Source organism: Vanessa cardui, chromosome 6, assembly GCF_905220365.1.
Source record: "Vanessa cardui chromosome 6, ilVanCard2.1, whole genome shotgun sequence".
Taxonomy (NCBI): domain Eukaryota; kingdom Metazoa; phylum Arthropoda; class Insecta; order Lepidoptera; family Nymphalidae; genus Vanessa; species Vanessa cardui.
The window spans coordinates 10108788-10126007 of record NC_061128.1 but is presented as its reverse complement, the minus strand read 5'-3'; the positions used below and the strand labels follow the sequence as shown (position 1 = coordinate 10126007).

The following is a 17220-nucleotide window of genomic DNA, read 5'->3' as shown; positions in this document are numbered from 1 at the left end:
CTATTCTGAACTCCTTATCCATATAATTCAACTTTGTACTTCCAATTTGGTTAAAAGTTTGGTATAAAGTTTTTTCTTCACTCATAGAGAGTACAGAATATATATTCTCTTTTTCTCAATTTTGACTTTGATGAGATCAGAAGACTCATATAACATTTATATTATTTAATCATTCGAGTAGCCGAAGAAAGACCACAGTGGCAAATGCGGTCTTTCTTCGGCTACTCAAGAGCTGGAGAGGCCTTTGTCAGCAGTGGATAAACGTGGGCTGCTGCTGATGTTGATGATGATAAATCATTTGCAAAAGTTGATATTTAATTTACGATCAAAATGTTTACTAGTAAGTTAATTATGATTATTTCTCATTCCAGATTCAATTCATGATTATATTCTACCATAACTTCAGCGTTATGTTCGATGAATGTAATTATCCGAAATTCATCAACTTCCTACTATCTCTCAACGCGGGCTTGTTTCTATACATGTTCGGTAACTTTTACTACAGGAGCTACCTCAAATGCGGTGATCAAGAAAAGTGTATAGATAATTCAAGTACCACCAGGATAGTTGAAAATAAGTCCAAGGATTGTTAGCGAATTAATGTGCTCAAATAATTTAATGTGATTTTATGTTATTATATTTTAAATAGATTTAAGCAATTCAGACGAGGTGACTGATTTTCATATCAAATAGGTAAAGGTTCTTTGCTATTCCAAATGTTTTATTGCATCATCAATTGATTGAAAGTGTTCAGTTTTAAGTGTTATTGATATTTTTAAAGTGTCAACTAGTTTTTAATTTACCATCCAGATGAGTGACACATGCGAACCGTTTTGTCAGCGTAAAAAAAAAACTTCTGAACATTATGTTATAGTATAAATGTTAGTTAAGACAGTTATTAGTTATTAAAATAACGTATGATCCAGGACTCCGATAATCTAAGTTTGCTACAACAATATGATGAATAGTTTTAGTATAAGGTAATCCTGCCATTTTTAGGCACAAACTACACCACTCATCTATATGGTACTTTACAGACTGATACAGTTACAAATATCTTAAAAGACCATTTCATAGTTTGCGCGTGAACATAATCAATTTTAGAATTGTATCACATAAAATATCTAGAATTCCTAAAGATTTCGATTAAAATTGTTACTGTCTACAAAGTGCAATTTTAAACAATATAATATAATTCTAAGGCTTAGATCGTGATTGATAAAATTCTGACTGACAAGTAATCCTGGTTTAGGCCTAGTCATAATTTGATTTATTTCGGATTCGATTAGAATGATGATTACGAATTACCAAATATAAATTAAAATAATGAGAGAAATACTATTTATTTTTATATCAATAATATTTGAAATAAACATGGTTATCATAAAAATGATCAGCGTTTTTACGCGCAAAATTAAATCCGTGGAAACATGTGCACGCTTTAAATCGCGCAAACTTACAGCAGAGAAAAATGAAGTGATGGTTATTTGCACTTAGCCGTGTTTTAAGGCAAATCCAAGAAAATACGCGTTACACGAGACATTGCATGAATCTTTATTTAATTAATGTTGAATCGTCCTACGTCAAATGATTTCTTAAATGTAATTTATATTATTATGTTAAACGTATCGCTGTAATACAGTAAATATTTGTTTTAAGGAACAAAGACAATTAATTATATATAAGCCGTCTGAATCTTCATAGCAATATCATTATAAAGACTTGTTTTATTTTTAAGTAAAAAAATAAATAAAATATTTTGAAAATAAATTTATTTTATTCATTCAGCTTCCTATGTTATAAAGTTCTAAACATATGAATATTTCACGACTGGGCTCATCTAGTGATGATGTTTTTCATTAATTACGTCTACACTAAAGTGGAGAGTCAGTCCTTCCTTTAATTTCTTCTTCGTCAACTAACGTGTCCGCGCTTTTATTTATGTATACTCCATTGTTTTGCTCTTGTTTCATTGATTTATTTTTTGTGTTGAAGATCGTAAATTCCAAGCAAAGTTTCAAAAATTCTGTCAGTGGTGCATCAGCCAATATAAAAAGCAGTATCGCAGCCAAGTAAGATAAAATTATGGAGTTTAGAGATTTGTCTATCTGTGAATTGAAAATTGTAATAAAATTAAGTCCAAATCAAAAATGCTCGAGGATCTCAATTGATTACGAAACGTTATCGTAGCCAGAGCCGTTCGATAAATTATTTTACTTTATTCATAGTCATCACTATTAATAATTGTGTATATCACATATAATTCACCAAATAAACTAACCTAACCATGATTTAAGACAATTGATATTGAATTGTAATAATGAACGACCTGATGACCACCGCCCATCGAAAACACGACACTGGATCACTCAGCTTTAAGCCGAAACAGAACAATACTAAATATTATAATATATTACTGCTTGGTTGTAGACAATATGATAAGTGGGCAGTTCCTACCGTAAAAGTCTTTTATTCAGAAAACGCTTTTATAATTGTGACTATATGCAAAGTGAGCCTCCTTTCATACCATATTACTTCAGCTCATCATCTTAAATCCGGACATATCCGGTCAAGAAGTTTTAGGTTTCTAATGAATAAAAACTTAATGTTGTCTTAAATTTTCGCGATTACACATTGAAATAAAACTTATTCTCCTAACTTTTTTTATGGTATAGATTGGCGGACGAGTATATGGGCTACCTGGTGGTAAGTGGTCACCATCACCCATAGACAATGTCGCTGTAAAAAAAAAACTTCCTTACATTCTCAATGTGCCACCAACCTTGAGAACTAAGATGTTATATCCCTTGTGCCTATATTTACACTGGCTCTTCAAACACCCTTCAAACCGGAACACAACATTACTAAGTACTGTTTTGTCGGTAGAATAGTTATTCTACCAGGTACCACCCACTCATTAATTGATGAGTGGGTGGTACCTCCCCGGACAGCCTTGAACAAAGCCCTACCACCAAGTATAAATGTGATAAGTGTGGAAATTTGAAGACCTACATCACTCGTTGACGGAATGTGACAAGACTCAGAATCAGAGAAATTTACTCTTATCTAGTTTAAAATCATGTTTGTTCGATCTTGGATTTGTTCAGAGTATTCCAGCAATTTGTCAGAATCTGCTAGGATTCTCGTGGAGTTCTATTTAATGACTATTAGTAATAAATAATTATTAAATAAACTGTAACTGTGTATAGTATAGTCATAGTCTTACCATATAAATTTTGTTGATCGGAGTTAATGTTCTACATATCCCAGTCATTATTCTTATTATCATAAAATGTAAAAGGAACACACAGTATGATAATTTTGAAGGAATCTTCCATCCATCCCATTCAAAAATTATTCGATATACATCTAAAATTAGGGAATCGTATTTAACAGATTAATTTAAATGTATTTGCAACATATTTGACGACCTCCGTGGTCGAGTAGTGTGTACACCGGTTTTTATGGGTACGACACTCCGAAGTCCCGGGTTCGATTCCCGGCCGAGTCGATGTAGAAATTTTCATTCATTTTCTATGTTATCTTCGATCTGACTGTTTGTTGTACCGTCGTTACTTCTAATTTTCTATAACACAAGTGTCTTAGCTACTTACACTGGGATCAGAGTGTAAGTAGCTAAGACACTTATTATTATTTATTGTAATTATTATCATTACTCAACGTTATTTGATATAAGTTAGCGTTACAAAACCGAATTTAGGTTTTCTGATGCTAGCAATAACAATTTTTGTAAACTTTTACTTACTTACTTAAACTTACTTTCCAGTATAAATTAAAAATGAATAAAAAATAATTGCACTGACTCTGGGCATTTGGGTGACAAAATGCAGCAATAATATAATTCTAATATTATTCATTCATTAATATCTTGAACATAGATGAAATATCTTATCAAAGTTTGAACTTACTATCAATTTTAAAAACACATCCAAAAATAAATAACACGCAGTTTACTCCAAAAAAAGGCTTGACCAAACCAGCATACATAGCTCTTGTAATAACGGATGGCTCATAATCATCCTTATAAAAAACACTCCCTGCAAATAATAAACCAAAAACTGCTGGTATCGTAAGCAGGAATAAGAATCGGTGTTTCTGAAAAAATAAAAAAGTACCTTTTACTATGTATTATATTATAGATACACTAAAATGTTAAGACTTTAAAAGTGTAACTAACGAATTTGATTAGATGATAAATATATAATTGATATTTGTGGTTATTCTCACGTTGTCAGTGGCATCATTTTTTATTGCGGTACGTGGCTTATAAGACCTCGTATGAAAACTATTATAATATCAGTAAAATGCCTAATTCATGTTAACGAGAACATTGGCAGTGGCATCACTTTTTATTGCGGTACGTGGCTTATAAGACCTCGTATGAAAACTATTATAATATCAGTAAAATGCCTAAATCATGTTAACGAGAACATTGGCAGTGGCATCACTTTTTATTGCGGTACGGGGCTTATAAGTCCTCGTATAAAAACTATCATAATAGGGGTACGGTGATTATTTGACTTAGAAACTTAAGCTCGATGTGATGTGATCGAATTTCTTCAGTGCGATAGGTGACCAAAGAGACCCCGTATTAAAATAGGTATACCATAGCATTTTGTTTTCAATGGGCATCATATAAATATATTTGTCACTTTTACGGCCTCCACACCACAGAGAAATCTATGTTTTTCTTAGCCACGACGCAAGGGAGGCATAAGAGGGGTATGAGACCTTGCACCGCATTGAACGTATTTTACAGTAATAAATAAATACCTTATATTTCGCCATGTCGACCTGATTAACTTGCAATCGGTATATCAAAATACCTGACGCTAGACCCAAAACAAAGTTGACTAGATTCGTGTGACCTCTCCTGTAAACCTTATTGAATGTGACATTGATTTCAAACACACGGACGTTTCTGAAAGTAAGTAACAAACAATTAATTAACATACTAAAAATAATAAACAATTTAAGAAAATTATTTGAAATAGATTTTATTTTTATCCGAAATTGACTATCATATATTGAATACTAAATTATTTAATTGTTTAGTTTTTAAAAGTGTAGATTAATGTAGGAATAGAGGTTACTTTCTGTTTTCATCAGTATCACCACTGATCATGCGGGTAGATCTGTTCTCGACTTCGCTTTGGCTTATGATTTGACACAACTGGTCACCTCGCCAACGCGAATACCGGACGTGGAGGATCATACACCTTCCCTGTTGGACCTTCTGCTGACTTCGCATCCGGACGGCTATAAGATTGTCGTCGATCCCCCTCTGGGCTCGTCGGACCACTGTCTCGTCCGGAGTACAGTGCCAGTTACACGATACTCACGACCTCGTTTCGCGGGCTGTCGTCGCGTGTGGCACTACAAGTCAGCAGATTGGGATGGGATGCGGTCCTTCTTTGCATCTTACCCATGGGGGCGAGTTTGTTTCTCGATGGATGATCCGAGCGTTGTTGCTGACTCTGTCGCCGATGTGGTGCTTCAGGGTATGGAACTATTCATTCCATATTCTGCGGTGCCCATTGGTGGCAAGTCCCAGCCCTGGTTTGGTCGCCTCTGTAAGACGGCTTCACGCCGAAAATGGGAACGCTACCAAGACTGGGCTAACGCATCGGCGTCTCGTGATACAAACACCAGCACATTCAGAAAGGAATATAACTCTGCCTCCAGGTCCTTCAAAAACGTGATAGCTGAGGCGAAGTCGAAGTACATTGGCAGAATTGGCGAGAGACTGGTGCGCTTCCCATCAGGAACACGTGCGTTCTGGTCTCTCGCTAAGGCTGTCCTAGGGAATTTCTGTCAGCCTTCTTTTCCATCTTTGCACAGGGACGGTGAGTCATTGGCCCATACCGCGAAGGAGAAGGCCGATCTTTTAGGGTCTCTCTTCGCGTCGAACTCGACTCTGGATGACCAAGGAAAGTCACCTCCATCAATCTCGCGATGTGATACGACGATGCCGGAGGTTAAATTTCGGCAAAGTGCAGTTCGGAAAGCACTTCTTTCCTTGGACATTCACAAGTCGAGTGGACCCGATGGCATCCCTCCAATCGTGCTACGGACATGTGCTCCCGAGTTGGCACCGGTCTTAACGCGTCTTTTCCGGCAATCCTACGCATTAGGCGTCGTCCCGAACTCCTGGAAGACTGCTTTGGTGCATCCGATCCCTAAAAAAGGCAACCGCTCAGATCCGTCCAATTATAGGCCTATAGCCATCACCTCCTTACTCTCCAAGATAATGGAGTCCCTTATTAACTGCCAGCTCCTGCGGTACCTAGAGGAGAATCAGCTGATTAGTGACCGCCAGTACGGTTTCCGTCGGGGTCGCTCAGCCGGTGATCTTCTAGTTTACCTTACTCACAGGTGGGCTGAAGCAGTTGAGAGCAAGGGGGAGGCATTAGCAGCCAGCTTGGACATAGCGAAGGCCTTCGATCGTGTATGGCACAAAGCGCTTCTTTCGAAGCTTCCTTCTTATGGGCTTCCCGGGAAATTATGCAATTGGATTACCAGCTTTTTGGCAGATCGGAGCATCAAGGTCGTTGTCGACGGTGCATGCTCTGACTTAAAATTCGTCAATGCTGGTGTTCCACAAGGCTGCGTTCTATCACCCACTCTGTTTCTTCTCCATATCAATGATTTGTTGCAAATCGGGAACATTCATTGCTATGCAGACGACAGTACCGTTGACACCTTATACACCGGCCGCGCTAATATTTCTCGGGAAAACGTCGAAGAAAACCGGAACAAACTTGTGTCTGAAATCGAGTCTTCGTTAAACGAAGTCTCGAACTGGGGCCGGCTAAATTTAGTCCATTTCAACCCCAAAAAGACGCAAGTTTGCGCGTTAACCGCTAAAAAAACACCATTTGTCGTATCTCCACGATTTGAGAACATCCCGATAGCCGCTACAGGTAGTATCGGAATACTTGGCGTTGATATTTCGAGCCTCGTTCAGTTCCGCGGTCAATTGGAAGGCAAAGCCAAATTGGCTTCAAAGAAGCTCGGTGTGCTCAGCAAGGCGAGACAGTACTTCACGTCGGCCCATCGCCTAAAACTTTACAAGGCGCAAATTCGGCCTCACATGGAGTACTGCGCTCACCTCTGGGCGGGTGCTCCCCAGTACCAGCTCCTTCCATTTGACCGCATCCAACGTAGAGCGGCTCGAGTTATCGACGATCAAGCCCTTTCCGATCTCCTTGATCCTTTGGCTTTGCGTAGAGATGTTGGATCACTCTGCATCTTCTACCGAATTTTTCACGGGGAATGTTCCGAGGAATTGTTCGGATTAATCCCGGCTGCTGAATTTCACCTTCGGACATCTCGTCAAAATTCTAAGTTTCACCCGCACCATCTTGATGTCCGAAAATCCACAACAGCGCGATTTCTTAGACATTTTCTGCCTCGCACAACCACCCTGTGGAACCAGCTGTCGCCGGCGGTTTTTCCGAACCGATACGACATGGGAACCTTCAAGAAAAGAGCCTACTCCTTTCTCAAAGGCCGGCAACGCACCTGCAAGCCCCCTGGTGTTGCAGATGTCCATGGGCGGTGGTAGTCACTTTCCATCAGGTGGGCCTCCTGCTCGTTTGCCACCTATTCCATAAAAAAAAAAAAAAAAAAAAAAAAAAATCATCAACTATAACACTGCTGTGGTATAACTAAGATGCCGTTAACTGACATCTGATCAATTTCAAACTTCCAACTTTTGATCGCAAATGAATAAAAAAAAATATCTATAGTCATATATTTGCCATTTATTGATCTTGATTTGAGTTTAGGTAGATAACGACGTTATAGATATACCACAGCAGAACTTTTGATGTCACAAGTTAACTCACTGTCAACTTACTGCGGTGTCATTATGTAAATAGCATCTAGGTCTTCAAAATACGTGTGCGCTGCTGGTGTTATAATCCCTACTATAAACAGCAATGTCAATAATGTTATCTTACTTCTGTTACTTCTCGCCAAAATGCACACCATAGATCCAATCACGTACATTTGCATAATGGATCCCAAATACCTTATATAACATGAAACATAAAAAATGGAAATCTTTAAATTTTACATCTTAAATTTTTAAAATGTGTCAATTTTATATTCTTATATTTTTATTACAGTATAAATTGTTTAAGCGCCTGCAAAATTATAAAGGCAAAAACATCTTGCATACTAATTGCAATTTTAATATGGTATTCAGTAAGTGTTGCCAATTTTATTTTTTCAATAAGTATTATTTAAAGAATTCTTTAAGAAAATATTACTTAAACAAACAAACTAATATCGTTTGTTAAGTCATTACTTCATTTATAAAATAAAATAAAACTCCAATATTACGCTACTACTAATGCAACAACTACAACCTAATTATGTCTAGAAGTTTTTTAGTAGTATTACGACTCTACAACTACATATCTAGACTTCTCTAGAGTATCTAAACTTCATTAATTATTTTATTTTTAAACTGCAGTAGTTTTTTATTGCTTTATAAGTGCTGTAGCTAAAAGGTAAGTGAGATTTAATTGTAATATAAGATTGTAAACTGGCTGGCTGTTTTGTTTAAACTACCCACTGTGTATTTGACGATAGACAGCTCTTAAACAATCCTCGATTTTTATATATCACTAGTTGTCGCCCGTTTTAGGGATTTGTTGTCATGTCTTAGGCAAAAAAAGTAGTTTTTGTCCTTTCTTGAAAGTGAAAGATAGACAGACAGACAGAGTTACTTTCACGTTTAAAATATTCGTATAATACGACACAACCTAGATGTAGCATCGGCAAAATTCATAAAACCGATCACACTTATTTCACATGTGACATTTATTTCTTATGTGAATATGACCTTTACACAAACGTAATAACTTGTAATGTCATATGACCAAATATATTCGTCAATTTGACACGTCGATTTAAATGCACTTGCTTTCTCGGATTGAACTGACGCGAGAATCTATAGCGACGAATAGCGTCGAATGACTCAATAGGGTGCTATTTCTATTGGTGATATAAAAATCAGCAGTAATTTATTGAAATTGACGATGCTACATCTAAGTTGTGTCGTACTTCATAGATTAACAGAATTCTTATATTCCAAGACAAGAACGCCGAGCATGTTATTACCAAGTTTGTCCCATACACAGTGTACTGTCTATATAATTATTAACATATAACAAGTTCGCCCATCCATTAGTGCGGCAGTCCTGAACCTCTTTATTGACAGCTATCTAAAATAAACAATATGAAACAACCTTCATTATTATTTTTCACCTCATTGTTCGTTTTTTCAATATCTAAAGTAACAGGTTTAATTTAGAAAGACTACGTGATAATATGGTAGGTTTGATTCCAGTCTCATGTACGATTTTCGTAATCATTCTTAGTTAAGCACTAAGTTGATTATGTCTGAAAGATTCTTATATTTCTGTAAAAAGTTATACAAAACAGTTTTGAATTGTTTCCATAATTCAGTTATTAAATACATTATAAAGAAGAAATAGTCATTATCATAAAATTACATAACAAAAAACATTAAAAACTTACGTCCCAGAGAGGCCCTGAACCGAGGTGTCTTAACCAAGTCGCAGTGAGACCTAGGACAACTATGTAGGAAGGCATAAGTCTGAAACGTGTAAAATAATTATTAACATCGAGAGATTATTAACAAGAGTCGAGATGGCCCAGTAGTTAGGACGCGTGCATCAAAACCGATGATTGCGGGTTCAAACCCAGGCAAGCATCGCTGATTCATGTGCTTAATTTGTCTTTATAATTCATCTCGTGCTCGGCGGTAAAGGAAAACATCGTGAGGAAACCTGCATGTGTCTAATTTCATCGAAATTCTGCCACATGTGCATTCCAGCAAATCGCATCGGAACAGCGTGGTGGAATATGTTCCAAACCTATTTAATGGAAGCGGAGGCTAAATCCCAGCAGTGGGAAATTTACAGGCTGTTACTTTACTTTAATTAGTAACATAACTTTTATTAACGAAAAAGCATAATCACTCTAGTTACAAAAAATATATACTAAATGTATTGACGTATTTAATTAATACTGATGACATAATTGCGTAAGTACTTAACTAAAAAAAATTGAATAGTAAGAATTTGTTATAAGGTTTGACACCGTCTAAACTAAATAACTCGTTTTTTTACTGTCGAGGACGTTTTTTTTGTGAAGTTGTAGATTTTTTTACTAAATATAAATTCGTGTATATTATACGTGATGTATCTTTTAAAATCAGTACGTATGCAAATCTGAGATGGCCCAGTGGTTAGAACAGGCAAGCACCACTATATATATATATGCTTAATTTGTGTTTATAATTCATCAAGTGATCGGCGGTGAAGGAAAACATCGTGAGAAAACCTGCATGTGTCTAATTTCATCGAAATTAGAACATTGTGGTGAAATATGTTCCAAACCCTCCCCTTAATGGAAGAGAAGGCCTTATCCCAGCAGTGGGAAATTCACAGGCTGTTACTTTACTTAAATTTACTATGCAAATCTAGGATGTTGATTTTAATCTTTATTTTTTTTATTGATTTATGGCTTTCGAACTTTTACTGAATAAATAAACACATTAACAACGATCCCTTTGATAGCATCATTGATACCTGACGCCCTCCGTGGTCGAGTAGTGTGTACATCGGTTTTCATGGGCACGCCACTCCGAGGTCCTGGGTTCAATTTCCAGTCGAATTCTGTTTTGGGTCTGGGTGTTTGTGGTACCGTCGTTACTTCCGATTTACATAACATACATTACTGCTTTAGCCATTAACAGTAGCATCAGAGTAATGCATGTGATGTTGTCCAGAAAAAACAAACAAAAAGTGATAATCCTTAATATATGTACATATACACGAGAAGTGTGTGCGCCTTCTTGTGGCAAAGTATTGTTTCTATACTTTTTTTTTTTAATTTATATTATTACAACGCTTTCGCATTCAAATTAATTTGAGTATTTATTAGGATTTGAAATATTTCACCCTTGTGTATTTCAACCTTACTACCTTCCCCCTGTGCTGATACGGCAGTCGAGAAAGCATAAAGAGGAAACAACAAAAAAGAATTTATTACAGAAAATACTAAACCTCCTTTTTTTGTAGTTCTTAAGATTTTTTTTAAATAACAAGACAAAATACTACTTACTTTATCCAAAAACCGATGATCGCTTTTGGGATCAACGTCCATTTCATTTCATGTTTTTCAGCATACACCTCAACTTTATAAGCCAACAAGCAGCCAGACATAACAAAGAAAGATTGAACCAGAAGCGTCCCGTTTATGAAGAATAGATGAAATATATTTTCATATCGCTAATAATTCAAAAAAATATACAAAATACTAAGAAATTATATTCAAATTGATTAGAACAACTCATGCAAGCATTAAAAAGATTATTAATCAACTTCAATGTTATTAATTATATTTATAACTCATGTCCCATAAAATACTTTTTATTTTTCATTGCGATCATAATTTATAAATATATAAGTACCGTAAAAAAAAAATCATATTATAATATTAAAAGTTTGTCTAGATGGTATGGTGTATATGGGTGTATGAAATACACTTTGTAGAATTGTATAGAAGTCCAATTTAAATTTGAGTTTCTGTATAGATACCATATTATATCACATTAATATTGTTGTGTTTCGGTTTGAAAGGTGAGTGAGCCAGTGTAACTACAGACACAAGGAACATAGCATCTTAGTTCCCAAAGTTGGCGGCGCTTTGACGATGTAAGGAATAGTTAATATTCCTTACAGCGTCATTGTCTGTGGGTGATGTTGACCACTTACCATCAGGTAGCCAACATGCACGTCCGCCAACCTATACCATATAAAAAAAACATATTAAAAGTCCTAAAATTTGTAGAAACACTACAAAATGTTCACGTATTTATAATACATCTCTTGCTGGAAGCTGATAGAAAACATCTTGAGAAAACCTACATCCCTCATATAAACTCTGCAAAGTAATGAAAATGCATTCGTGTGTTATTTAAACAACACTTGGAAATTAATAAAAATATATGCGCAAAAACCAAAATTTTCAAATTAATTACCATTTCAAAAGAACGAGGATTTTCGGGTGCAACCGCTATTGGTAGAAACGAATGGCATAAGATAACACAGATTATTGTAATTGTTCTGTAAATAAATAAATGTAAGAAATATAATTACATTCGTATAAAAACCTTTAAATCTTTATATAATCATAATTATTCTATTTACCTCAGACCGTGGAATGATTTTAATCGGTCTTCTCTTGAATCGAAATTTTTGTATGACGACATCAACTTAGAATAATTGTGTGGTATTGAGAAGCACATGAGAAATCTGTTACCTAAAAGAAAAACGTCACAAAGGAAAATATTGATTAAGTGAGATGGAAATTGTATGTAAATTATAAGTGCCAGTATGTACGTAAGTATCACATTATCGATGGAATTTAAAAAAAAGAACGTATATTAAATACGTAAGCATTGTTTTTTTAGGATTAGTAGCGTGCTTACGTTTCATTGAATTAAAGCAATTCCAAATATTACGATTAAAAAAAAAAATTTTTAACGAAATCCTCTATACCCACCTTGGTTGTGCATTATTTTAACAAAAACAATATCATAAATGCTTGATAAACAATTGATCAGAATCAGTGATACCAAAAATGCTGCCATTAAAATATCACCGGTATCTATCTCTATATCATCTCTTTTTGATTCGTTATAGTTACAAATTATAGGTTTCGATATTCTGCATTTTAACTGATAATTTTCCCAGAGACTTTGGTTGAGGCATTCCTCAAGGACGAACTTTTGGTCCTCTGTTTTATTATCACCCATAAAATGTTTACATGTCTGGGTCAAACAAATTCCGTAGTGAACTTGAGTGTAATTAAAATGTTTTCTATCGTAATCTGAATAATTCTGTAATAAAAGAGATAATATGTTTTATGAATTTGATTTTTTCTCTTATAATGAAATGATATTAGCTGTTACCAAATGAAAACACAAAAGTTTTTAATTTATATGTGAGAATTTGAGTACAAAGCAAATGTTTTTATATTTTAAATCAGAACCTTGCGAATTTAAGGAAATAAAATTTGTGCATATCATTGTGTATTTTTTAACTTTATTATTTACGTATAAATTAAAGTAAAATATTCTAATTATATTTACGTTCGTACTCACTCGCATCATGGTCAAAAGTTCATTTGATGGGTCATCAGATACAATGTCAATATCAGCTGTACAATAAATGCCATCGGGATTTATCAAACAATAATCATAGTCATCTAGATGAAAAACTTTTGGCATCCTGGCATACTCTGAATCTGGAATAGATGAAATAATATTTACAAGTGCAGTTTTATACCAAGAATATATGACATATTAATCTTATAATAGTTTTAATTTATCATTAGCGTATATGTGCAGATGTAGTTATTTATAACTTCTGATTATGATTGAAGTTTATGAATACAAAGTTAATAATTTACAGTAAAATCCTTTAATCATGTTTACGAGAACGTTAACTTTGAAACACGTTTTTTGGTCGTGTTATTTGTTTTTTGGCAGCATTACGCAAAACTTTTTATGATTTTATTCAAATAATACTAACTACGGGCACTTTCAGTTATGTATTCTTTGTACTATTATATGTTCAGGGTCTGTGCCAAATATTTGATTAACCTGGGACACTAAAAAGGTACTCTTACCCAACCAGTGAAAATTATCAAGCAGTGAAGAATTAAAAAAATTAAACACTTAAATATGGTCAATATATAATGGGATTTAAATAAAAGTTACATTAACTTACCGTTTAACTTATATATCACAGCATTACAATTATAAGCCATTAGAAGAATAAACATCAGGGTTTTCGTAACCATTTTAATATTTACAAAGAAATTTTTTTTTTTTATCATGAGAATTTTTCACACTGTAATTATTTTTTTTAATACATTAAACATTGTTCATACACGTTATCTCGTTGCTTATATTGTCAACTTAATGCAATAGCTGTTCCACTACTGCATAAAATATAGACAGTTTTTAAACCTATAAAAACATCGTTAAATTATGTTGAGATAGAACAATATGTTTTATGAATGATACGCCACATATTTATCATATTTATAAACAAAAGATAATCATAACTAGTCGATTTAGAAATGCTGATACCATTCTTGTTACCATTTGACGCGGTCATGATTTGTACCGTAAATATTTTTAATTTTAAGTTGTATATGATTATAGAGTCATTGTAATTTTTACTTATACAAATATTTTTTACTTTTCTTATATACATATATTCTGTATGGGTTTTTAACTTTGTAAATGATTTTGTGACTTGATTGCTCCTTTTAGACTCGTTTCCTTATTAAGGAACTCTTTAGCGGTTACCAGAATAGACGAAGAATTTTTAAATACGACCTTTTTTTGCGACCTCCGTGGTCGAGTGGTGTTTACGCCGGTTTTCATGGGTACTCTACTCCGAGGTCCCGTGTTCGATTCCCGGCCGAGTCGATGTAGATTATCATTAGTTTCTATGTTGTCTTGGGTCTGGGTGTTTGTGGTACCGCCGTTACTTCTGATTTTCCATAACACAAGTGTTTTAGCTACTTACATTGGAATAAAAAAAAATACGAATTCAATTGAGGTAGTGTGTTCTCAATGGATTGATGGGCATAACTAAGACTGGTCCATGTTATACAGTCCAATGTCAATGCCAAGTCCAATTAATGTAGGACGACCTCCGACCCGCTGGTCCGACGACATTCGCAGGTTCGTCGGTGGGGCCTGGATGAGGGAGGCAGAGGACCGAGCACCGACGTGGCGCGCTCTGGGGTAGGGCTATCTTCAACAGTGAATAGCAAAAGGCTGATGAGGATACAGTCCAAAGTGCTCTTAAGTGCAACAATTACATAAATATTAATTTCAAGCAACAGCCAAGAGCTATACTATATTTTCGGTGCTGACCAAGTTTATATTATGTAACTAAGAAAATTTACAAAAAATGATTATAAAAAAGCTTTGTCATGATATTTTTATATTTAAAAGATATTTAAATTTATACTTAGATTCATAAACTTACATTACATAAATATCGGGACAAGTATTCTTATAAAATTGTATATTTTTGTTTTTATGTTTAATGTAATAAATATGTCATTTTTTTGTATTAATTTGAAGTGGAAAGTTGATTGATTTACGTTTTTCTTATATTTGCTTTTACTATTAGGTGTAATTATATTTTCTAAACTAGCTACCCGCTTCGCTGGGCATTAGTCACAGAAAAAACAAATTTAATTTTTCATTTTGTAATTAATTACTGATCATCAACAATGTACAAATAATAAAGAAACAAATAAAGAAACACTCGAGATCTAATGAAATTCTTAAAAAAAAAATTATTTAATATTCGTCATCTATTTCATCTTCTTCAATGATGTTCTCGATATATCGAGTCGATAGGCTGCAGATTGGTCATAACACCCATAAACTTATACGATATTATGTAGGTATGATAAAAATTTTAATTAAATTTCTATAGTCTGTAAAAGTTTGCATCTAACCGACACGTCCTCTTTTATCCGCTTCTATCGAATATCGATGTTATTACATTTACAACCTTGTCAATACTTGCAAACGTACGTCAAAGCATCCTGAGAATATTCGTGCATATGTCTTGGACTTCCACTGTACGAAGATCTTTGTCCAACATCAGCAGATACTATACTATATCATTCGATATTGTATCTCGTAAATAAATGTACTCTTTGGCTCAGAGTTTTGATTAGTCGTATCGAATGTAGTTTAATCGTTCGTTCTTGACCATAGCGTACATGTCAACAATGAATTGTTAAAACAGTTGACGACACTTCAGAATATGGTTAGATCTGTAATCATTATGCGATACGCAAAAAAAATCCATACAACTAACTCTTCGATGTCACAGAGCCTGTCGTTGATAATATTTTGATACAGTCCGAGATGATATCCATCTATAATTGGATAATCATAATTATTGTCATACGATTGATGTGTTTCAACGACACCTTGATTGTTTTTGTGTCACTTAGCGATAACAATACCTCGTTTTGTAATTTTTGTACCGACAACTACAGCTGTGATTTCAGGAGATACGGCAACATTAAAATGCCTTTCATGCTCTGCATTCAATGGCGTTCTATCTGCATGGAGCAGTTTTAAAATCTTTAACTAAACATTTATTTTCATAAACCATACCTAATCCTAAATTTAGCGATGATTTCTCGATTAGTAGTAGTACTGAGCATGCATTGAAGATCAATCTTTTTCTACGATGTCCATGGAATAAATGTCCAGAAACTGGAGATTTTACTTAGGTACTGGAAGAAGTGAACCAATCATATGATACACTTTATGCTTAAGGAAATATTCAGACTTCTCAGTAGTTCCCGTAATGTAGATAAGAAGAGGTTCTGGTGGTTCAACCAGTTGTGGTAAATACATTTTGCTAGTGGAGTAGCACTATACCAGGAGTTTATTTTAAACAGCATAGCGTGACAATATGCCCATATTGTATACTATATTCATTGAACCAATGATCACATCGGAATTTATTGAGATTGGTTCTAGTTCTTGACTTAGTCTATTTTAATCGTTGATCATCCAGTCGTTGGGCTCGCTCGTTAGGTGTTTCAGTATCTCTTGATGAAGATGCTTGTTCGAAGATCTGTAACTTGATCATTACGTTGACTTACGGTTTTGGCAACTCTCAAAATACAAATTCGGATTCTATTTGTTTCTAAACGTATTTGTTGTTGGTATGTTGTTTCCGTGGCTCTTTTGGATGACGCTGCGCATATATTGTTGATGTTCCGATCTTTTGTTTCTTCAAAGGCATGGTGGTTTCTATTTATATAAATTATTTGATTCAATGATGATCAATTAATTTCATATTTTATACTTATCGGTTGATCGGCATGAGAATGAATCAGAAATGCTTCGTGATACTCGTAAGGCCCATCTGTTGGTTATTTTTAATGATACGGCAGAAATAATCAATTACTAAACTTCATCATCACTCACTGAAAAAATACTTACGTACTCATTTTCGTGACAATCGGTTGAACGGTGTAGATATATTTATATCGCAGCGCTACCTGGTGGCGAGTTACATCAATGGGGATGGCATA

The 17220-nt window shown here is 34.6% G+C and overlaps 2 protein-coding genes across 2 annotated transcripts in view; one reads left to right on the top strand and one right to left on the bottom strand.

Annotated features, from left to right (window-relative positions):
• The window catches only part of LOC124530158 (elongation of very long chain fatty acids protein AAEL008004-like), a 48567-nt gene extending 47398 nt beyond the window's left edge, over positions 1 to 1169 (top strand). Inside the window, exon 7 of the mRNA XM_047104148.1 lies at positions 372 to 1169. Within this exon, the coding sequence (XP_046960104.1) occupies positions 372 to 593 (222 nt within the window). The 3' untranslated portion in view covers positions 594 to 1169. The remainder of the gene's footprint in view (positions 1 to 371) is intronic.
• A 705-nt stretch (positions 1170 to 1874) lies between these two features.
• LOC124530488 (nose resistant to fluoxetine protein 6-like) lies at positions 1875 to 13896 on the bottom strand. Its single transcript, XM_047104672.1, has 13 exons — positions 13857 to 13896; positions 13229 to 13371; positions 12628 to 12964; positions 12273 to 12384; positions 12104 to 12188; positions 11185 to 11351; positions 9574 to 9652; positions 9154 to 9257; positions 7883 to 8056; positions 4795 to 4942; positions 3930 to 4116; positions 3227 to 3369; positions 1875 to 2108 (listed from the first exon to the last, which is right to left on the bottom strand). The coding sequence occupies exons 1-13, from the start codon at positions 13894 to 13896 to the stop codon at positions 1875 to 1877; spliced, it is 1953 nt and encodes a 650-aa protein (XP_046960628.1).
• Between the last annotated feature and the right edge of the window lie 3324 nt (positions 13897 to 17220).